The sequence below is a fragment of the Xiphophorus couchianus genome, chromosome 16 (assembly GCF_001444195.1).
Source record: "Xiphophorus couchianus chromosome 16, X_couchianus-1.0, whole genome shotgun sequence".
Lineage (NCBI taxonomy): Eukaryota > Metazoa > Chordata > Actinopteri > Cyprinodontiformes > Poeciliidae > Xiphophorus > Xiphophorus couchianus.
In genome coordinates this window covers 11,055,841-11,079,590 of record NC_040243.1, presented here as the reverse complement: position 1 = coordinate 11,079,590, position 23,750 = coordinate 11,055,841, and the positions used below count along the sequence as shown (strand labels likewise).

General features: G+C 36.1%; 1 protein-coding gene across 1 annotated transcript; it reads right to left on the bottom strand.

Moving 5' to 3' along the window:
- Positions 1–340: 340 nt before the first annotated feature.
- Positions 341–9,002, bottom strand: fscn2a (fascin actin-bundling protein 2a, retinal). The gene is made up of 5 exons (XM_028041546.1): positions 7,910–9,002; positions 4,547–4,703; positions 4,179–4,300; positions 3,902–4,069; positions 341–2,300 (listed from the first exon to the last, which is right to left on the bottom strand). Exons 1-5 carry the CDS (start codon positions 8,730–8,732, stop codon positions 2,095–2,097), a joined length of 1,476 nt encoding a protein of 491 aa, XP_027897347.1. The 5' UTR covers positions 8,733–9,002; the 3' UTR covers positions 341–2,094.
- Between the last annotated feature and the right edge of the window lie 14,748 nt (positions 9,003–23,750).

Sequence of the window (23,750 nt, the reverse complement as noted above, 5' to 3'; positions counted from 1 at the left end):
GCCTGGGAATGACTTTGCAGTGCCATGCAAAAGTAAGTCTTCTTCAACTCTTTTAGATTTCTTCAGGTAAAAACTATGAAGGTTTATTAGATTTTATTTAGACTTTTTGGAATAAACCAACACAAAATACTTTATAAAAGTAAAGCAGGGTTTTTGATACAAAATATTCTTAAACTTCTCAAAGAGCTCTGGCAAATCCGTCATTTAAAATCACCTTATTTGTGCAGCATGAAAGGAGATTAATGTTGTGTCATTAAGTGAATCTTACCAAGCTGGTGGTGTAACCAATAACCTTGTTGATCAACCTTTTCTCTGATTAAGTTTAACAAGTCTCACATTTATTTTACAAGTTTTATTGTCAACATCATTTTGAAAAGCATATCATAAAACAAAGACAGTAAATAGCAAGTACCCATGGACATATTAAATGCTTTCTAATATAAGACAATAAGTTTCCTGTGGAGCTAATACAAGTTATATGATTAACCAACCAATTCAGAGCTTACTACCATAAATTGCTTATTAATCGCAAATTACACACATACAAAACACTGTGAACTCATTATTATTCAGGAGAAAACTGTCAAACATTTTTGCACAGCTTCAGGTTGTCCTGTGTGTTTCACATTGAATTCTAGTTTGTAACCCTTGCAATGTGTTTAGCACTCACTATAATGAGCTCAGTTCATTCTAAGTTGGAACACAAGGCCTTTTCTGACATGGGTCAACAGGAAGCGATTTATCATGTTTTCAAAGGGAGCGTTTGTTTGTAGAGCTGCTGAGAAGATAAGAATGATTGATATTATTTGGATGCTCTTGACTTGGACACCCCTAAACTCCATCAACAGGGTTTTCAAGCATCTTTAAAGGTACATGAAGCAGAGTTTTGAAACTCATTGTGGTTCTGGGCAAACTGAGAGAAATATGTTTTCAACCTGTCATCTAAAATGTTGTCAAATTTTACAATTTTCCTTTCCTTTAAAATTTCCTTTAGTGATGCTTTCCGAAGCCTTTTTGCAGTGTTTTTTAAACATAAAAAAATCTGCTATCACAGACCATTATTTGTAACTACACTACATATGACGAGTGTATTGTGGATTAAGGCCGAACACCAGAGAAGCACTTTCTGAGTTCTCAACAGGACAAAAAAAAAAATGCTCCTCTTTGTGGTTTCTTATTTGTTTCTGATGTGTCTATGTGATATTTCATGACCTTTATGTTGTTTCCTCAAACGTGCAATATGTTATTCTTGAAACATATTAATGTGTAGATTTATTACACTCAGCACTGTCGGGGTCCTCTGAGTAATTTCTTTCATCTCTGCTTCATCCACTCTTTATTAGTCTTTTATGTAAGCTATAAATGATCCATTAAGACAAATCACAGCACCATTGATGCATCCCTTTGCCCTTCTTAGAACAAATAAAACCAGATAAATATACCACATAAAAGTCTAGCTTTTTACATAAATAAAAAAATTACGTCGGTTTTGGTTAACACTAATCAGAATTGTTCCCTCTCTGCTTTGGATTTGGTCTTTACTTTCTGATACCCTTTAAAATAACCATTGTTTTTAGATAGTGGAAGGTAGCAATAATAGAAATAGTGATTTTTGCTTATTTTTTACATTCATTTGTCTGCATTCTGAACAGCTTGATGAGAAATTTTGTTAAATTTTCAACCTCTGGATTAATTGAACAGAAACTCTTTTTATGCCTGAAAATCATTCAACAAAAAATGCTTGTACTTTAATCTGCATAAGAAATAAATGTGGACAGAAATAAAAATTGGGAAATTTACTCAACTAAACCTTGGTTATCAAATTACACATTTCAACACAGCATGTTACATTTGATGTTGGCATTTGTAGTCCTTTCAAGATTAAAACATCTAAAATTCTCAAGAAAAAAAGACCCACAGAGCTTTCCTAATGTATTCACCTCTTTCCAATTACAAAAAAAAAACATCAAAACATGGGATGGTACCTAGTATAAAAATAGGCAAGTTATGATGTCAGTCCACGTCATTCGACTTGGTAAAAGTGGGTCTTGCACCTGAAACATGGGTCCTGTGTGTGGACCTGTTGTGAATAGATCAGTATTCCCAAAGACAAGATGCATCAACAGATGCACCGTCACACATGAGCGTGCCTCCCTGGTCCCCACGGAGGTACTTGCCATTGGATCCCTTGATGGCAACTCGTCCGTGTTCTGGAAACTCAAGAAAAAAGTCCTCCGCCTTTTCTCCATCTGAACAGACGAGGCCACTGCTTGAGACAAACCAGAACTTTCCATTCACGCCTGTGTGAAGAATAACAAAAACTGTCATTTTATTAAAAAAAAACAAAAACAGCAGAAAGCTGTTGGAGAAGAGGTGAGTCTTAGAGTCATCTGACCAAGTTTCAGTGAACTTATTAACTGCTTCACATTGGGTGGTGGCAAAATGTGTCTTTTGTTCCACATGACCATAAGGAGAGATTACTAATTAAGAGTACCTAGATGCTTTGGTCATATTTTAAAATTACATTAAAATGGGGGGAAAATCATCAGTTGCATTTATTTTGTAGGACCAATAAATAATTTGATTGATTCGTAGTCACATTATATAATTTACTGTATTAGGGCAGATGTCCTCAAATCCAGGTCGTGAGGTCTTGTGTCCTGCAACATTTAGATGTTTCCTTGATCCAACACACCTGGATCAAATGGCTGAATCACCTCAGTGCATTCATGTTTTCCAAAGTCCTACTAATGACCGCATTATGTGATTTATTTGAAACACAGGAGCAGCAGTTCTCAGATGAAAGAGGCAAGAGGTATCCTTACAGCAAATGCGTCTTGCTTTTATAGGGCTCAACATGCTGAGCAGCAGACAAGAACTGTACATAAAGAGCACCTGTAAAAATTCCCCCATAGACCTGGTCATCAGTAACTCTGAACACTATGTAGATGCAAAAGGCTCCATACCAATGTTCTTGTGGTATGGAGAATTAACATTGGAGCATGATATCTCCAATGTCATGCTCTTGTTGATGATGACTAGCCATCATCAACAAGTTGAAAGATCAAGATATCTTTGCTCTCACTAAATTTTTAGAATTAGAAGTAGAAGAAGAAAGAGAAGAAGAAGAATTATGTCTAAGTCTGTAAGGCAACTATGTTAAAAGTTTGGGGGAGTACAGTCAAGAATAGTATGAGTTATTTGGAAGGATTGTCAGAATGTTTTTTGATTGACTAAAGAACATAATTTTGTTTGCAAAGTGTGTTGCTGGATAAGGTTAAGAACATTTTGATTGATCTCCATTTGGACATAACAAATGCATTCAAACATTGTGGTAGAAGAGTTATTATTTAATATTGTTTTATTCCTACAGAATCTGGGCACCATAGCATATCAACAATTCCTTAACAGAATGTATCCTAGACTTAAGTGTGAGAGAATTTCACTGACAACTGAAACTTGACTAAAACTGGGTCAAGCAGCAGGAAAATTATGCTAAGCACAGCAAAAAATCTGTAACAGATGGATTGAAAATGCAAGGAGATTAATGACCCAATCAATATCCAGACCTCAGCCCAAATGAAAGGCTGTGGAGGGACTTTCAAAATGTTGAATGGAAGAAAATACAAACAAACCCCTACAAAATAAAGAAAAATAAAGAACAGTGGAAACAAATATTTTAATAATGTAAGCTTCTAAGTTCATAAGAAATATCATCAATTTATTGTCTAGTAATGTTAGTTATTCCATGCCATACATTGGTGTATTGACTTTTTTGCTGGCAAAAATAATCACTAGATGCACAGTGAAGTTTTTATTTTTCAATTTTGAGACTGTTGTTGCTTTGTACCAATGCTGTAAGAGTTTAAGAAGACAATTAGTGTGATATGAAAACACTGACTTTTAATGTGGTAGGCGCCATTGTCGAATAGCAATGAGAAGATGTCGTAGACTGATCGATTGGCATCAAGAGTGTTGGAGTTTTTGTGGTGACACACAAAGCCGTTCTCTCCGTGAAGGATCAGCATTGGGCGGTTGATGAGTTTCATCAGAAGTAATTCATCATCACCTGTAATGAACGATATATTTTGTTCATCTGGTGCGTCTCCGCTGCTTGTGGCGGGTATTTCAGACAAACATAATGTGAAAATTCAAATAAGTAGCCTAAAAGCACTTACCCACTGTATCGCTGACCGCTGAGAGCTGCCCATTTTTCTTTGTGCACACGTACTTTCCATTACTCGCCTTGAGTGCTACCCTGTGTCCTCGCCACTCAATGTCAAACCTTGTGTTGACCTCTCTGGAAGGAAAAAAGATGGATATTTCGGTGGAACTGTACAAGTGAGATTGACAAAAACATCTAAGTTAAAGGTTAAATTAAATCGCGTAATAGATAAACTATGGAAAAAGTTAAGTATACCAAGAACTTTGTACAAATTGAGTTAGTATGTACTTGAGCTACAGGGGGTCACTGGTGCAGCACCATTCCAAAGTAGTTAAAAACTTATTATAAAGCTTCCTTTTCAATGGTTTAATATCTACTTACACCTCTGTGGCAGTGGACTGGATCTCTCCATGAGTCACTAGAGTCCAGTAGGACCCTCCATTGGTCCTGAACATTGGCTTTTTGCTCTCCTTATCTATCTCCATCTGGAAAGTCTCCATGTCAGTTTCCACATCCTGATTGGCTGAAATACTCACTCCTGGCAACACAGAAGACACCCATAGCAATTTAACTTTTTTTCTAGGATAGGGTTTTTAACTACAGCATCATCCTGAATGTCTTTTTCATCTCATCCGAAATTCCAGTAAAGGTAAGTACAAATAGAAACCACATTCAAAACGCCAAGATTGTTTCATTACTTCAGCTCATGAAGATGTATTATTATGCTGACTCAGTAAATGCTTTGAGCAGAAGGGGCTCACATTTTCTATCTTCTTAAACATTTAAGTCATGGCAGCACAAATTAAATTATGATTACCCAAATTTTAGAATTTCTTTCAATTGGCCTTGCAAGACCTAGCAAACTACCAAATGTACCCCATATATACCTTCTGTGCCCTAATAAAACTTTCAATCAAATTTCAGTAAAATGTTTGAACTATTAAACAAGAAAGTGCATAAAGTATCGCACGTATACAAGACAGTTCAAGTGCTTAGAAGGAAATATGAGTGACAGAATTGTGGCACAGTAGCCAAATGCTTTCACAAATTAGATTTTCTTGTGAGTCCAATTTTATTTAAAGATATTTTGAGAACTAATCCAATAATATAAGAACTGTTGCATTCAACGTTCCTAATGTGCAGGTTATGAGGTAGCCTAAAAGGCTACCTCATAGGCTGCCTCATAGCCTAAAAGGCTATTTGAACAGCATTTTAGTGGGATCCTTTTCATGAACAGGGACAGCAATTCAGGTCAGACATGATGTAAAGATATTTTGTTTAATTATATTTGGATCTTGTCCCCTTATAGGACCTTTGTGAATAACTTTTAGTGAAATTGTCAAATAATTTACAGTCTGGGATATGGATATGGATATGGATATATCCACTCGTCGTGTCCTTGCATCCTTCTTCTCCACTTTTTACCATCCATTTTTTTCTTTCATCAACAACTGGGAGATCCAGGTTTGCCTAGTTTACATGGACAGTATCCTTGAATTTCAGCAATATTTAAATCCCTTTTTTTATGTATGTTGGTTTCCTTAGAGGTCTGCATTTTCAGCAATCTATAATTATTTTTTTTTGTGGAGTTTGGTGACATCTAGTGGCTCAAATTGCTAAATTTGAGCCACAGAGCTCAAATTGCTATACTTGAGCTTCATCTTGAATAATTGGACATTACAGGCTCATTCTAGTATGAGGTAAGTAGCATAATTGTATACAGTGTAACATAGTGCTTAACATTATACAAAAGCATAAAGTGTTGCACACTATAAGTATGAAGCTCTCATGCCTGTGTGATGGAAGAGCTCATAAGTAATAATCTTGTTTGTGTTATAATAGAAAAGATAGATGACGTTAATTTTGGAAAGAGGATTTTTTGTGGCTTTGTTTTGATCTTTGGATGTTTTTATCTTTTATATACAACCATAGAAACATAATATTATAAGTGTCTTTTCTAATTTCAAATTGTAGATTCATTAGGAACAAATGACTTGTAACCAATTGCACACCACCTTTGTCATGTTTTCTGAAGTGTAGCACATCGGCAAATTTTATGTTATCAACTCATGATCTGTTTTGTATGCGAAACCAATTATGCAAGAAAGATAAATCAAATTCACACATATCTTTCCATTCAGTTACTCCCCAATTTTTTTTACACACCAATGCTTCACTTGCAGTCAGCCTAGTGTCACCTACCTAATCTACATGTATAAACTCTGGCTGCTGGGGTGTGTCAGGTCTTGTGAATGCACAGACACATAGCCTGTAATTGAACTGTGTCTGCTGTAGTATAAATTAGGTGCCACATAAATATCCTTCAACCTTTCTCTTAATCCCGTTAGAACACTAATCCCCTTCAGTCAACCCTCCACCCCTTCCTGTTCAGTCGCATGCTGTAATTCCCTGAGTGGCAAAATGCAAATCTGCACGGTAGGGCCCACTAAGCAGCTTTCGGTGCCTAGTTCCTTACAAAACACGACACTACCACAAGACCAAACACTTCAGTTCAAAACTGTGGTTTTTTGTTCTGTTTAATGAAGTTTGCTAAATTGTTACCTTGTTAGTTTTTTTTCTCTTTTTTTTGGCGAGCATTTTATTCATAGGCATAATAATGCCTGCATAAGAAGGTTAGTGTAGTCTATTCCTTTGGAGCACATGCATAGTTGGGCAACTTTACAAATCCAAACGTGAAGCTGTTTTTTATAACATTCGTAGAGGCTGATGCTTTCACTGAATCCCAAAGGCTCCAATTAAAGAAAATACAGTTGTTGCTTTTTAAAAAAAACAAACTTAAAATAATGAATAAATAAAATGATGCAGGCTTGAAACTCAAGCAATTGACATGGCATGTATATCTAGTGTGTCTGTCACCATTTTTTAAATGCATTTGCATTCTTTAGATTAATTCTTTCAAGAAATTTACATTCAGTGCCTCCAGACGACATGTGTGAACTGAACTGAACTGAACTGATAGCAAAGAAGCAAGTGACTACAAGGTTTAGAACCCATTGCTAGTAACTGACACCCCTGTTGCCTAGATTGGTCTTGGAGTCATTTGCACACCAGCTAATCTTCATGGGACACACAGTGAAAATGACAAAGCCCATTACCACAGTGACCTCCACAATATGGCCACCAACACTCTAGATCCAAAATGTACAAAATGCCATGTTAGCTTTCTGCTAACAAATTAACTTGTTTTGATGCTTTGGTTGCTGCAATTACAAATGTCAACTAACCATAATACTATACTGACTTGAACTTGTTTAATACATGGGTCAACAAAGTCTGTAAAAGCTAACATTCAGTTAACAGAAAATCAGAAAACCCAGAACATAACACATTGAGAACAGTTGATATAATTTCTCTTTCAGCCTAACCTTTATTTAGAATTTAAAGACTTCAAAACACAGTTAATAGATTTTTTTTTTATTGCAAAACAGCTGCTGGTATTAGACCAACGGTAGTATGTCATTTTGAAATAGTCATGGTGATGATGATTATGATTACTATTAATTAAATTAGCTGCTAACGTTTACTCCAATTTTTTTTAAGTCGGCCTATTGTCAGGGTTATTCTTTCAATATTTTCTAGACTTGCCATCTAGAAAACATTTGAACACTTGAAAAGATTAATATTAAGTAGAATTAAAATTCTTGTGCTGCTGTTATTACATTAAGCTTAATTATGATTGGAAAAAAAGCAACTGCTTTCATCCAATCAAAAGAAGTTGATTACCTTGCTTGACTGAAACAAATCTTTTATTGGCAGCTTGGAAGACTACTTGTGGATGACTCTCCTCCAAATCAAAGAGCTCATCTTTTCCGGGTTTGGAGCATCGGCCAGATCGCAGGGTTCCTGTGGGGCCCACTGGGGCCAGATATTTCCCATCGCAGTCCTTAAAGGCCAGCTTCCCAGACTTCAACTCCAGCGTGAAGCTGGTTGTGTTGGAGTTCTCCTTCACTAGCTTGCCATCATTGCTGAGAAAGCGGCTGTCACAGGTCTTCAGACTGTACTTTCCATCCAGGTATACCAAGGTGACCAGAGAGTCCACTCCCCAGGGAATGTTGCTGTCTACTGAGATTTCTCCATCGGAAGCAGAAAGGTGGGCATAACGCTTTCGTGCCACACTGAGAAGGCTCGCCTGTGGGTGTAAAGCCAGATGAACAGCCCATAGCTCTTGTTCCCCAATGGCTTGGGCAAAGCAGGACAGATAGTCCGCTGAGCCTCCAAAGTAACGCTGATAAGGTTCTGATTGCAGTGCCCAACGACCATCAGACTGGGGCACTATAAGGAAACGACACTCAGGGTCTGGCTTCTCTGCCCCACATATGACCTTTCCAGCTTTATCAGAAGCAAGGTAGCGTCCTAAGTGGCTTCGGAGGAACACAACTTGCCCATCTTGCTCATCCTGTTCTAAAGTCCAGATTTGTTTCTTCTTCAGGCTGATGCCTGAGGCATTCACCTTGAAGCCGAAGGCCTCAGCGGTCAGGTAGCGGTTCTCGTAGTTAATCAGACCAAATTGCAGCTTTAGAGCCTTGTTAATCCCGTTGGTGGGCATGCTTGAACAAGCCACACGTTAAAACTGCAAGCACAGAGGTTTAAAACAAACAAGGGAACTGTTAACAAATGAAAGTAATCATGAGACTGAAAATCAAAATATTTGATTTCTTCCTTCTTCAGTTTCTCAGGGTGTGCAGTAACTCCACTTATCTCCTTTTGCCGACTTATTCAGAGTTTCTTCTCAGATCACTTTCTCTGCTTTTTCCTGAGAGCGTGCCCAGGTACTTGCTCTCAGTTCCTTAATGAGTTAGGATTAAAATCAGCAGGACACGGCACCTCAATCCAACAAGCTGCTGACGTCACATTCCAGTGCACCAACCAAAGACCTCCCGCCTCACTCTCCTTCGCTATGGAAACAGCACAGCTTCCTCTATCCCAACTTGTACATCTTTCTTCTTTTGTCACCTCTTTTGTTTCTCCTTCTACTCCTCCCCCTTCTTTTAGACATCTGACACACTCATTGTTCAGCTGGTATGCAGTTGAGTCTCACGCATAGTGAGGTCATCATCCTAGCGGCCAGGCTATCCAGAGCAAGGATAATCCTCACTTTGATCTGCTGGTGCACCACAGTCTTAATGGAGAATGTCTCCTAAATGAAGGAGCTGTTTCTTGGATGCTGCATGCTTTTCATCTTTCAAGAGATCTTAACATATATTTATGTTTCTATGAGGGAAATGCTAATGGTATATACACTTTTAGTTCTGCATCACTATGCTTTGATCTGTGGCTAAGGGCTGTTTAAGGGATAAAAACTGTATCCCTAATGTACCTCTTTCATATAGAACTGAAATTATTTGTACATGGATGACGGATTCAGATGTATCTAAAAGCTATATTAATGTTTCTATACCAGGAGTTTTCATGTTACTAGGAACTCTCTGTAGGAGCGTGACATTTGCTTCAAGTTCTTGGGCATATTTAAATCAAAGGTGAAGTCTGTGAGCTTAGCCAAAGATTTGAATAGAACAAATTTGAATGGGCATTAATTTGCATTTTCTTCACTTTCATCTTCTTTGGTTCTCACTCTTCTTCTTTCTAATCTGTCTAAACCTTTGTGTTTTATTCTTGTAGTTGGGTAAGAAAGGAAGATGCAACTCTAAGGCCCCACTATGACCTTTGTCACACCACACGCCATGATCAAGCCTCGTAAGAGCATTACTGTCTTCTTTTACAGCTTCCTAAAGATGGTAAAGCTAAAGCCCAGGAGAAGTGTATACTGTAAATACAAGTTAGACAAATGAGGCAGGATTCACCCTGCAAGAATTCTGGATTATCTAAATAGTTGTCTCAGACCCATTGCTGACACTTCAGTAATAGATTGTAGACAATTGTATTATTGTTCAATAATTTAAGGAATGTGAATTTATATTGAAAGAGTCAGATAAAATTGAACAGCTTTCTCATTCTCAATAAAGAAACATAACAATGTTTGACCTATGTTTCGTGTTAAAATTCATACATTTAGGGGAGGCCCCTGAAGGTTTAGGATCCCAAAATAAAGCTTAGTTCGCTTGTCCCTTGGGTGATTCTAGTCACTTGGGTAGTTTGCTGAAAGTCCTCCAGCTAAACTAGAGTAACAGAATAAGGTACACAGGCCACTCACATTGCCTGCACACAGTGTTTCAATTCGGCCCATCAATTTCCTATAGGACTGAGATTAGGGCTTTCTGATGGCCATTCTAAAACATTGACTCAGTTACACTTGAGCTATTTGTAGATAATTTGGGTCTATCCTCTTAGTGATTGTGCATTTGGAAGACATATTTTGCATCAGCTTTAATTTTCTGGCTGATGTCTGAATGTTGCTTTAATAGTCTCACGTAGTAGGGTTTCCTCATGACGTCATCTTTTTTGAAGCTGTACTAGTCCCTCCTGTAACAAGATGTCTCCACTCTTACATTTTACAGTTGGAGGGGTGCTCCTAGGCTTGCAAGCTTCCCCTTTTGCTCATCTTGCACACTTGCTGTACATATATTTACATATACATATCTGCATTTTTTTTTTAATCTTTGCAAGGACTGCTCTTAAGTTGCTTTTTATATTAACAGCATTTCATATTTTTACAATTTATAGCATTTTATATTTTATTTTTTATTTTTATTTTATCTACCACTACTACTCAGTGGTAGTTGTTATTGTGTCTTGTCTCTATGCTGTAACTGCGAAGTAATTTCCCTGCTGGGATGAATAAAGTACTTCTATTCTATTCTATTCTATTCTAAAAGTGAAGCTCAATATAGCTAAACACTTTGATATTAATGCCATAGGACATCTCTCATAAAATCAAGGTCTTTGTCTCTAAGTGCATTTGCAAGCTGTGTCTTGCTGTTTTATGTTGCTTTTGGAGTAATAGAGCTATAATGTCTTGCATACTGGAGAAGAAGCTTTAATCTCTTTACAGGCCTTGTTTTCCTGTGGATAACAACGCTCTCTTAGTTTCAGACAGAATCTTCACAAGGTCATTTGTTTTGTTAATGGTAGTTGATAAGTTCATTTTTCAACAGGTTCACTCTGGGATACAGATATTTACGACCCTTGTTAAAGTTTACTAATTTTAAAACAACAAAAATGGTCTGATTATCAAGAAAAATTATTAAATCAACAGGTAAAAACATTAAATAAAAATACAAAGCACAAAAATAAAATAAATCAAATAAGCATTGTAATGTAAAGTAGCTTGCACAGAGGTGCAGTTGGTAGTACTGCTGCCTTCCCTTGTGTTTAACTTTTTGCAACTGCAGAACCTGCGTTGTGTCAAAACACTTTTCATAGCAGCTCTATAGAGTGCTGCTAGTTAGAAATGATTCTTGCATGGACAATTCATTCTAGTTCAGCTGAGGAGATCACATCTCTGTTCCTTGATAGAAACAGGAATGAGATTTTACATTTCAGTCAGAACCCAGAGAACAATTCAAAATCACATCAAGACTCCAAATGCCGATTTTAGGAGTTTAAAAAAAAAAACAAGAGCCGGATTGATTTTTGTCTGTAGTTCAGGAGGATCTATAGTCATAGCCTCCATCTGTTTGGTGTTTAAAACAAGTTATCCCATCTAGAAAGTCAAGCACTAATCTGAGGTAAAGAGTGGACTACATTGAATGGTCTATCTAGCTGGTGAGGCATGGAAACCATTTACAGCTAAATATCACCAGCATAAAAGTGACAAGAAATGTTATTTAAAGATTGAATAATGTATTAAAGGGAGCGAATAAATAGCAAATAACAATGGACAGAGAACCGACCTCTGTGGAACTCCACAATATAAAGAGGCAAGTACCACAGTCAGGGTGGATATATCATCCTCCACGCAATGGTTTGCTAAACTAGTATATATTCATGATGGCCAAAAAGGATAGCAGTCAAAAAGCCTCACCAAAATGTATTATTACAGCGATAAATGTGGGATATCTGGAGACAATGAATTGACAGACGGAGACATTAAGGATATCAACCTTTGAACACAAGACCTGTTAAGACTCTTTCCTAGGAAGATCAATGGTGTAACTATTAAAAAATTATATATATAAGTATATATATATATACTGTATATACATATATATACTGTATATACATATATATACATACATACTTTGAGTTGTTTTTAAAATGAAATAAAATATGATAGGTGGATACAGTCTTTCAAGGATGCATTTTAAAACACCAAAAATCAACAGACCTTGACAGAGAAATCAAAATCCTACCTTACACATTTCTGATTGTTGGCGTGTCAGGTATGGGAAGCTACAAAAACAGCTAGACACAGCTGAGTGATTCCACAGCTTTCCAGCTTTGGAAGTACACCGTCTCAGTTGCTACTCAAGCATCAACTGAGCACCTCACTGGAAGTTTACTGACAGCTTTCCTCAGGAGATTTAAAATCCCTCTGTAATTGCTAGGCTCTTCCACCTTGACCAAGAAGCTTTAAAACATCAAAAAATGGATTAGGAAAACACAACAACAACAGAACTAAGCTAACAACAATAAAAAAAACAGTCAACATCACAGCAACTTTGTAACCATGTTTCAGTGTGAAAAAATCTTACTGTTATTGCTTAAAGTTGTTTTCCTTAGTTTTACATGGTTAAAAAATTGTAGTTTGCAGAAATATCCTGTTGTTTACAGCCTGTCCCCTATCATACATTCTCTTTAAATTAGACTTTTTTTTCTCTGAGGGATAATTCTAGGTTTTAACTAAAGTATTTCAGTAAAATATTTTAACAAAAATACTTCATCATCTGAACACACAACACTCTTTCAGGAAACACATTTATTTTGATTTGTATTATCTTTACTTCTGTTCATGCAGTTACCCATCAACTGTATAAACAAATACTTAGACTTTTGTGCTGCCTTTCAGTTAAAAAAAGAAATGTGTGAGCTGGAAATTGTCATTTAAAATAAATGTGTTCTGTAAGCTTGATTCTGCTAAACAAAAGCACAATGTCATAATTATTCAGTAAATAAAAACAAAATAAAAAAATAGAAAATTCACAATCACATCAAACACAGAAGTGGTTCTGTGTTTTCATCCTCTGCTCACAGGGTGGCAGCATTGTTTTTTTCAAAGAATAACAGTAGTTTGAGTAAATTTTAAAAATTCTGAGACGAAATTCAGAAATGACAGCTGTTCTCTTAATGATGCTTGTTTTCAGAATCTAAAGAATAAAAAGAACTGCATGGACTGCATCCGTCTACTGAAATGGTTCTTTTTTTAATCACTAACAGGAACATGTATAGAATGCCACAGACAAAATCTAAATTAATTACACAAAAACTATAAACCATAACATGTTTGACATTTTGTTTAGTTTTTTATTGATCACTAAAATTGTTATTTTTTTTTACCTTTGATTTAAACGTATTAGTTTTGAAGCAAACATAAAATAATATTTTTGTCAATTTACAATTTAGACACATTAAATGGATGTTGTTAAAATGTATTCCTGGCCAGCAGAGGACAGCATTGTCTGTAAATTTGAAACAGCCTTTTCTTAAAGTTGTGTATGTTTAATGTTGGGTTTGCTGCTCGGAAAAAAGGGATCAAACAAAAAAATTAAGAATTTGTTACATTTAATTCATCTCACCTATATTGTGGGAAATTATAGCAGAGGTTTCGTAAATGCACTTTTTTTATTTTTTGTTATTCTTTTTCCAAATGCATTTAAGAACAGATCTGATTCATATCCAATTTCAGTTCAGAATCACTTAGATGATGACAATACAGCATAGTTACATTTAGATTCCAATTAAATACAGTGCAGTTCAATCCTTAATGTAATTGTAATGTAATTATAATTACATTACAAATAATTGTAATTACATTGTAATATGTCATGACAAATATGACATATTTGTCATATTTAACAGACAAATATGTCTGTTAAAGACATAAATATTAAATAAATAAATAAATAAATATTCTAAGCAATAGCTGGATGCCATTTAAATGTTGCTTTTTGTGTTTATTTAGTATTTAATTTATGACTGTCTTAGACCTTTTTAGATTAGACCATTTTTCACGTTGGTATCCATTAGCACCTATAAACTCCATCTCCCTGCCTCTATTATAGCTAAAGGGCCAGCACTTGCTCTGTTTAGGTTTCATCAAAAAGCACTTTTGTCAAGTAGTCAAGGGTTGTGTTGTGGCACATTGCACATAGCCATCTTAAAAAATCTGAGATGACATTTTTCTATTATGTTTCATATTTTGTAGGGGTTTTTTTCTCCAATATGTTTAGCATAAACCACTCACTTCTGTCCTTGAAGCAGATGTGTGGTCATAACACCAGAATAGTATAAAAAGCAGCCAGTTCAAGCCCATCCTACATAAGGTACAGGAATCCAAAAATGTCCTTTCTGTGCTCTCCTGTTCCCATTGGACCTTTCAGCTGCCCCCTCTAAAACCAGCAGAGGAAAACGAACAAACTATGGGACAACCAGTAAAAAGTAGAATGTAAAATGACTTGCTTGGCTGTGATTCTCCTTCCTCAGCAGCTTGGTGCTCACTGACCCCATCAAACCAGCTGTTCATTCATCTACAGTACGAACACCCCCAAAGGCAGCTAAAGACAAACCCTGGTGTATTTCCTTAGAGGCAGGCTATTCTCTACCCAGGAGTGTTTGGTTTATAGTGCCTGCAAAATTATTAATTCCCCTATTTCCTTTATTTCTTCTGTAATTTTTTTTGTTGTTTTTACCTGAACAAACAGACCAATGAAGACCAATGGACTTGACAAACAGATCATAAAGTCATGGAGGAGTTTAAAGCAGGATTAAATTGCAAAAGAGCAACCCATGTTTTGAACAAAGCATGGATCAATCCATCATCTGAAAAAGGGCAGATTAAGACAGTACTGCAAACCTCCAAAATGAATTGTCATCTACATAATTGGGCGAGATCATAACTCAGAGAAACACTCAAGAGGCCGAAGGCAACTCAAGAGCTGTATAGATCTACTTCTCAGGTGGGAGAATCATTTTGACAGAACAACTACAGTAGTAGAAGCAGATGGCACAAACCTGGATCTGACATTTCAAAAATAAACTTCTGGTTAAAATGAAACCATTTGAAGTTTGCAGTTTCCCACAAGTCATGTAGGGATCCATAGCAAACATGTGGAAGAAGGCGCTCTGGTCAGATGAAATCAAAAAGCAACTTTTGGCTCTGCTGCGGCGTCATCCTCATGTCCAATGGGAACATGGGGAAGACATGTGCAGGTGGGAGTATCATGATGTGGGGTTCATTTTATTTCTTATTCATATATATATATATATTAAATTGTTTAGAAACAATGTGTTTTATGCTCTTCCAAAGACTGAATTACCTCCTCTACATGTCATCAAGTTTTATAGGCCTTATAATGAATTATCATTTGCTTCAGGTGTTTTGGAACAGGTATGCATCTTAAAGTTACCAGACAGAAGCCTAAAGGACTGGAAGCCCCTTGTTTTTATATAATAAAAAACACAATAAAATGCATTGATGTTTGTCGCTATAATGTGGTAAAATGTGAAAAAAGGGTGTGAGCACTTCTGTAACGCACCGTACAGCATCATAACTGAGACTTTCAATAAGTCCAATTTGAGAAGTCACATATTAGTGCAGCACTGCTAAATTTCAAGCTTTTTAAGGGCTGGTTGTATTTCCACATTTGTTTTAAAGAGTGACCCAAACTTGTCTCAGAGGAGCAGACACAGAAGGCTGCTCATGCGGCAGGAGACAGTGGTGTAACTCAACTCGAGGTTATTGCTGTCAGTGCAATACATTATCGACAAAGAGAATCCGTCTCTCAGGTGAAGCAGCCTGTAAATAGGCAAGCAGTAAAAATGGCAGAGTTTCTTATTGATGAAGCTGCAAACTAGAGAATGGAGCTCAGCTGCACAGGCTGGCCTCTTGCTATGAGGTAGACATGGCAAGCTTTGAGGGACAGGAGTTCTCACATCAGTGTCATTCTTGGTTCACCGACCCTGACATCAGGTCTAATATGTGGCCTCAGCTGTTGCCATCCTGACAATTCAATGTGTCTTTCATTTAAAGAGAGCGATCATGTGATTTAAAGTGGCATGTAAGAAATGCACTTGCTCTGTGGGGGAGCTGCATTCAAAACTCCCATGTTCTTTGTATATTCCTGGGAGTACATGCACATGCATGCGTGGTCATTTTTGTGCAAACGCTTGTCTTTTGCCCACATGTAGGTCTGCTCTGTCAGAGGTTCATATACAAAGCACTGTCTTTCCAAACAGCCAGACATGCATCAAGCTCCTAATTTCTCCCCTCTGAATTTGTTCTGCATTCCCACACACAGAGACAGTAAAATATGGCGCTCTGAAAACAAGGGAGAAAATACTTTGAGCTGGAAAAAAAAAGAATCTATGGTACACATTGCTGACTCAAAAGCTTTAGATAGCCCAAGGTTCTTTTAGAGGGTCAAACGAGCATGTTTGTTTAGTGTCCCAGCCTTTTCTGAAAGGGGACTGTTTGTGTGCTGTAGCCAAAGGCATAAGAGAAGACAATGCCAAAACAGTTCAAATACAGAATTATAGTGATTCTGTTTTGTGGATTTAAATCTACTTTCTACTATGATATTTCTGAATATTAAATAAAAAACATGGTAAAGGCCAAAGGTAACTGTTAAAGAAGACAACATCAGAGGTGTTTAGCATGCTGAGTTCATTAGGATTGAAGTTTTGTTGTATTTTGTGACATCACAACCACAAAATTGATTGCATTTTATTACCTTACATAATGGATAATTGTTTTCTTTCTTGAAGGGAATCTTTAGTATTATTACCGCATAAAAAACTGCTAAAACTGCATATCTGATTTTCATTTTTCTGATTTTTATCAGTGAAAAAGGTTAAAATCATCTATTTTGCTTTTATGCAATAGTTTGTGATGGTCCACTAGATATAGTCTGAATGAAATACAATAAAGTCTGTGGCTGTAAAGTAACAAAATGTGAAGAAGCTCAAAGGGGGGTATTATTTTTACAATGCACTGCATATTCAGCTCTTGTTTTTTCTTTTTTTTTTTTTTTTTTTTCAAGCTCTAAGCGCTGGCTTTGAGTTCACTTTCAGTACACAGAGATTTGCCATTTGTCCTGACACACACACTTACACACAAACACCATTTCCTCAAACAGACTTTTGTAGCTTGTCTGACAAATTGAGCACATTTGTTCACGAGAGAAATTTTCATTGAGCAACTGGGTCTTTTCTGTGTCTCCGGTTGTTTCTCATTGAGAGGTTCCCTCCCCTCCTTCTCGGTCTGTGGGTAGATTGTTTACAGCAGGAAGTGTCTGGCATCCTCTCACTTGGCATTGGGAGACACTGACTTGGCTGGCTCTGGTAGCCCAACATCATTCACAGTTCCCAGCGCCCGCTTCAGTGTAATTCATGTGCTTTTGGGAGACATCCTTACCGGAACAGAAAGCGCTTCTGCTGATTATTCCGTCTGTTTTTGATTACATCCTGGACGGCCTCTGAGAACTAGTGGACAATTTAGCCATCATTCCTAGATGGGTTAATGGGGCCCAGGTTGTAAGGTTTGTGCTGGGGTTCAAAACAGTTGATTGGCACAGATTTTCAGTTGTGGCAGCAATGATTACTGCTCAGGAACATTTGTTGCTTTTCTCTCATGTGTGAACATGGTATTTTGGTGACAATGCATATTTAAAGGTTTGGTACTGAGTCAGCATTGGGAAGGGAAAATTTCATTAGCTCCGATACAAGCTAGATTACAAATATCTATTAGATCTTCTGATTTCACCCTCCCAAGGTGATGAAAATTTGGGAAATTTGAAGGAATGAACTACAATAAAAAAAGAATAAATTCATTAGAATAAATCATGATGACAATTACATCAACATCCATCAAGAACATTTCAATATAGCAACTTTATGATAGAATTGCACAACATTTTGCACAGATGTTTGACTTCAGCTATCAAGACTGATTTCAGACTTTTCTTTAAGCACTACCATGTTGATGTATTTGTGGTTTATTAATTAAATCAATCAACATCTGGGTTTATTTATTTTGATTTCAATGATCCCTTTAACTGTAGCACCATTATTAGACCTAAATATCAACAAACTGAGCAGTTTCATTTAAAAACTTTATTTATTAATAATTGAGGAGCTTGAGATGAAATACTACCAACTCCAGTATTGTGATTTGTCTGCAATAGTCTAGGATTTGAAAATATAATAAAGGAATACCTTGGTCGCCATCTTTTATGCATAGCCTATATGAAAAAGATATCAGGCTTTACTTTAAAGACAAGCCTCGCAAAAAGAAAAAAAAAAAAACTTTTTCCTTAAATGTACTTAGTTTGCTCTGAATGGAAAGTGTTGGCTCTTTAAATGCAACTCCAATTTTCATGTATTAACACACATGTGTTAAAGTATTAATAAGATAAAAAATAGTTCTCTGATTGTTGATTAGAATGAACCTGTGTCAACTGTTCAGTTGTTTCCTTCAATTAAATGAACATTTATGAAAGCAAAATAATGTAACAGTTTTATACTGGAGTCTTGTTCTCTCTGTGTACAAGAAATAAAGTTTCAATTTGTTAGCAAGGGATTGAATAATTATTTCCACCCACTGGAGCTTAGAGCTGAATCTTGTCAATTCTAACTGACCTTTTGTTCTTAACCCAAACAACCCATAAATAACTTATGACAGCATTTTATCATATTTATGAACAATAGATTACAAACCAAATATTTACTGTATAATACACTTTTTTGTACTATGTGCTATGTTTCTCTTAGATACTTTGAGTTTTATTATATATTAAAATTTGCACATTTTATTTTGCTTGCGCATACAGATCCATTAGATGACAATGAAAAAGACATTTCATCAGAATTTGTGTCGACTTGGTTTAAAATATACTTAAGTAGCATATTACTGTAGCAACGTTTAGACATATGGACCCAACATTTATATTTCCATCAAAGTATCATTATTCAAAAAAAAGAAAAGAATCTCTAAGGATTCTGGTTATTATTTTAGCAGATTCACAGGTCATTGGATGTCTAATTCATCACATGATTCTTTGGTCAGGAGACTGCCCATTGTTTGTAAACCCGCAATGTCAAACACTCTAGGAATAAAGAGGATATCATCGTCTTCAATGTGCAAACAGAATTTGTACCATTTGACCTCTGAGATGGATGCTGTATTGTCTCAGTAATGCAAGCTTGTGCATAAATACACCAACTGCTCCAAGTTGAAGTGCTAGGTCTGCTGGGGCTGTTTGTTTTAGGCAATCTTCTATTTCCTTGAGCATGCACCACCTGCCAGCAATCAGAACAATTGTATCTGGATGTTTTATGTGTGTGTGGTTTTTTTTTTGTGAAGATTTTGTGTAGACTGTGGAGAAGTTATACCAGTAGTGACAAAACTAACCCATTGTTTTATTTGAAGTCTACAGCAGAAATAAGCTGCCATTGCTTTATCAAGGATCTCTTAGATGTCCTAGTTGTAATCTAAAAGAAATGTATTTTCTTATACTAGTACATTAGAGAGCATGTAACTTTCCCAGAGGGCAGCTACCTGATCCAGTTACATCATCTACTGCACATCAATGTCTGGCTTTGTAGTCATTAAGCTTTCTCTTCACCACAGTAAATCACACAGTGTCGACAACAGCTGCCCTGATCATCTATTAAAACTTCTATAATGTTCTGAGTGAAGAGAGTGAGGCCTGTAAGCTGACACTGTCTTAAAGACCCCGAGTTAAAACCAGTGAGTCTCTGATCTGGTTCATATGGAATCACACCATAAGTAGAGCTGATGAAGGAGAGAGTTGACAAAAAAGCTTTGTAATGAAAGACAGCTGCTTAAAAGCTCATAATAAGGGAGATGAGCCTGATATTGGCCATACCATAATTGCATTTCTGTCTTAAGGCAACATAATATGTAAAGCCCTCAAAACTGAAACTAATTTAGTTAGAGTCTTTAAACTTGAATCAACTCAAAGTATGATATATAGCAGACAGATTATTATTGTTATTATCATGCATGTTTTAATTCCTTCTTCTTATTTTACCACTGTAATGTAATGTTTTTTTGTTTATTATGGGGTTTTTTGTTAGTTTTTTTTATCTTGCAAAGCACTGAACTGCATTGTTGCTGAAATGCACTATGTTTGACTGGACTTGTGGTTTCAATTAATCTTGGTTAATCAAAACTCACAGAAAGAGTTCTTCATAAACTAAGCACTTTGCTGCATTTATGAATGTCTAGAATCATACCATCATGCAGCACTGCACTCAGATTTCTGACTCTGGCTGCCACATGAACCTCAGCTGACTGCTCTCTAATAGCAGGGTGTCGACTGGTTTCAGACTGACTTGCTGTTTGGTCCAGATCAGATTCAGACTTCAGCCTTTGAAAATAACACCTTTAAACTCTGGTCATGTTTGCAATTTCTTGTTGTTTATAAAGCCAATAATTATTTGACAGAAACAAGTAGGAGGAGGTGTGCCCCCAATGACTGGAATGGGGTGGAATTTAGCGTTCCACTGCACAATCTCAATTTAATTTTGAAGCAAACCAACCAAAAATAGTTTTTCTTTATCACTGTGTAGAGTAGATTTATGGAATGGATTAAATGATGAATTTAAAAAATGTACAAATATAAGTCATCTTAGCAAACTGTTTTCAAAAGCAGCTTATTGGGAAATATGTTGCATAGAACGGGTGTCTCAAAGACCAAAAATGCTATGAAAAAATGTATAAATAATTGCACATTTAAGGATAAGAAAATGAGATTTAAATGTCATACACTGTGGAAAAATGTAAGCTTATCTGGTATTAAAATATTTAAATGCTTGAATGATTTAAATGATAAGTGTGAGAGGGACAGGAAATCAGTAGATATTGTGTCTTCTACCTGCTCCTTTTCGAACAGATAATGCAAAATTGCAAGTCAATTTTTTTTCTTGTTTTTACTTTTTGTTTATTTGAAAAAAATAAAATAAAATAAAATAATTGAAATGAAATTTCAATGCTTTGACTTCCGTTCTGGTCATTAAATTGTGTAAAGTCTTAAATCTGTTGAAAGGCTACATGGGAGCATTGTTTCTTCCAATGCTATTGAAACAAAAGGAAGATTATGTAGATGGGGGGTATATGGGTTTAATAAACAGCTGGTAAAATATTAATTAATACTTTTTTTTAAAAAATCATAAACTATCCATTTAATTCTGTAGACACAAAGGAGACAAATTGATTTTAGCAGGGGTATTCACCACCCTTGCACTGATTTTGACTTTAAAACCATGGAAATCAATAGCAGTACTAACTCACTGAGCTACTGTCAGTCTGTACAGTGGCACACACTCAGGAGGCCTTTCTCCAAAGAGACACAAACTGGACACAAGGCTACCTTGAGGTGAATTCTCTGTGGGACTCTGCCAGTTGAATTGGTCCTTTTAGATTTTCATTTTTTCTCCTGTCTACATCCTTCTTTTTTGTCTTGTTCTATCACTTTCTCCCCCACCGTTTGGCTGTTGGATGCTGTGCTCGACTTTTCTATCTCTTTCTTTGGTCTGCTCACTCTTTGCGTCTCCCCCACTGACAGGTTCCACAGTGAACACTCAACAGAAAATATAAAGTAAAATTGGGCCTCTATAACATCTGTCACAGGCAATTCAGGGGACAGATGGTGATTTGCCCCCGCTAAGGCTGCAGAGATGTTTGTCAGCTGATCTCATAGTGTGATCCATGCATGCTGTTCTCCATCTTTTCTTTTCTTTTACATTAGAAATGCATTTTTTTTCTGTATTTCACCTCTGTAATATCACAGAAACTATAAATGGACTTGTCTCTCTTTCTCACATCACAAGGTACATTTTGTTCTTTGAGTTTGTCTTAAAATTAGCACATCAACCCCCACTGGATTTGTCTGCGGGAAAACGAGAGATGTCTCCAAAACATCTGATCAAAGCCTTGTTTAGTTGCCCAGGGCCTTCAACTCATGTTGATAAGATGTCCACGTGCCAGTCATGGAGCTTATGACTGTGTGGTATCTGAGCAGAGTGCATATTTTTAAAGTGCAAGATATAACTGAGGAGGAGAGAAAAGCTCCTGTGAGGGACTCAGATGTGTTTAAGGACTCTGAAAAACGGCACTGGGGGCCTGGCAGCAGAGCGAAATTCTTTTATAAACTAGAATTACTAGCATTTACAGAGTATGGACAGGTGCATGCTCTGTTTCTAATCCATATCTAATGCATATTTTTGCATGCCAACATACATGCAAAAATACGTTTCTTCTTTTGTGTCTGGCTGTTTGTATTTAAGGCAGATGTTTTCTGCATGTGCTTGCAGCAGCTTAAAGTGTTGCACAAATGAGCCTTTGTAATGCAGAAAGGTCATGAGGAAGCAGTGTATCATGTTCTTAGAGCACGTGCATCCCAGGTCGGGGACAGATTTCGTCTCTCTTTTTTTCAATCACTTTTTTTTATTTGTCAGCAGCAGAAAGATTGCAGTTTTTGTTGTTCGCTATCACATTTTTCCAACAGAGGGAAACAAGTTCAATGTTTTGATCATTGTTCATAATCACACATGTTTAGATAAATCAGCTGGACTGAATATGGACCAGAATCACAGTCAAATGAGATGGGGTGTTTTAGAAAATATTAAACAATAATAGAAAACCAAATCATTGAGATTTGTGCATCTTTGTGAATATTTATGTCTATAATTCATGATGCAACCTATATATAAAATGGGAAATAAAGGATGTTATTTATGTAACTGAGTGAAATAAAATTTTCAAGGCATTACAATAGATGTAGGAAATTAGAGTTGACATTGCATTGGTTCAAACTGACCTGGACCATTATTAGTTGTTGTTTCTGTTAATTGAAATATATTTCACACTATTTTGAAATAATAAAGTTTGTTGAATTGTTTAAAAAGATGATGGTGATAATTATGGTGATAAATATTGTTTTTTTTTTGTTTGTTTTTTAGCTCAAACCCCAAAAGTAAACAGCATTGAATGTAAATTATATTTAATGGTTACATGAGGGCATTAATAAATATCATATCAAAATATAATTATAATAATCAAATGCTTTCAAAGTTATTACTGAGCACAGTTATAGAGCGGGGCTCAGTACAATTTCCAAAGCAGCCAGTTGCTTTTTTTGTTGTTGTGTAGCTTTGATACCACGGCACGTAGTGACAGATTCACTTTCAAAAAGAAATGCATTTTTAATACTTTTATTAAAATGCATTTTTAATTGTCAGTTTAATCATCATCACAGTGTCAAGATAAAACACTAATTCCATACTGCTTATCCCAAATGGATAATCTAAAACCACATAAATTAACGGTCTTGGGAATTTATGTCTTTCTTTTGAAATAACAAAGGACACAGAATGTAATAGAAAAGGATGACACATACCATCTGAACAATCTAGAGTTATGTATATAACTCTAGATAGTATATATATATATATATATACATATATATATATATATATGTATATATAT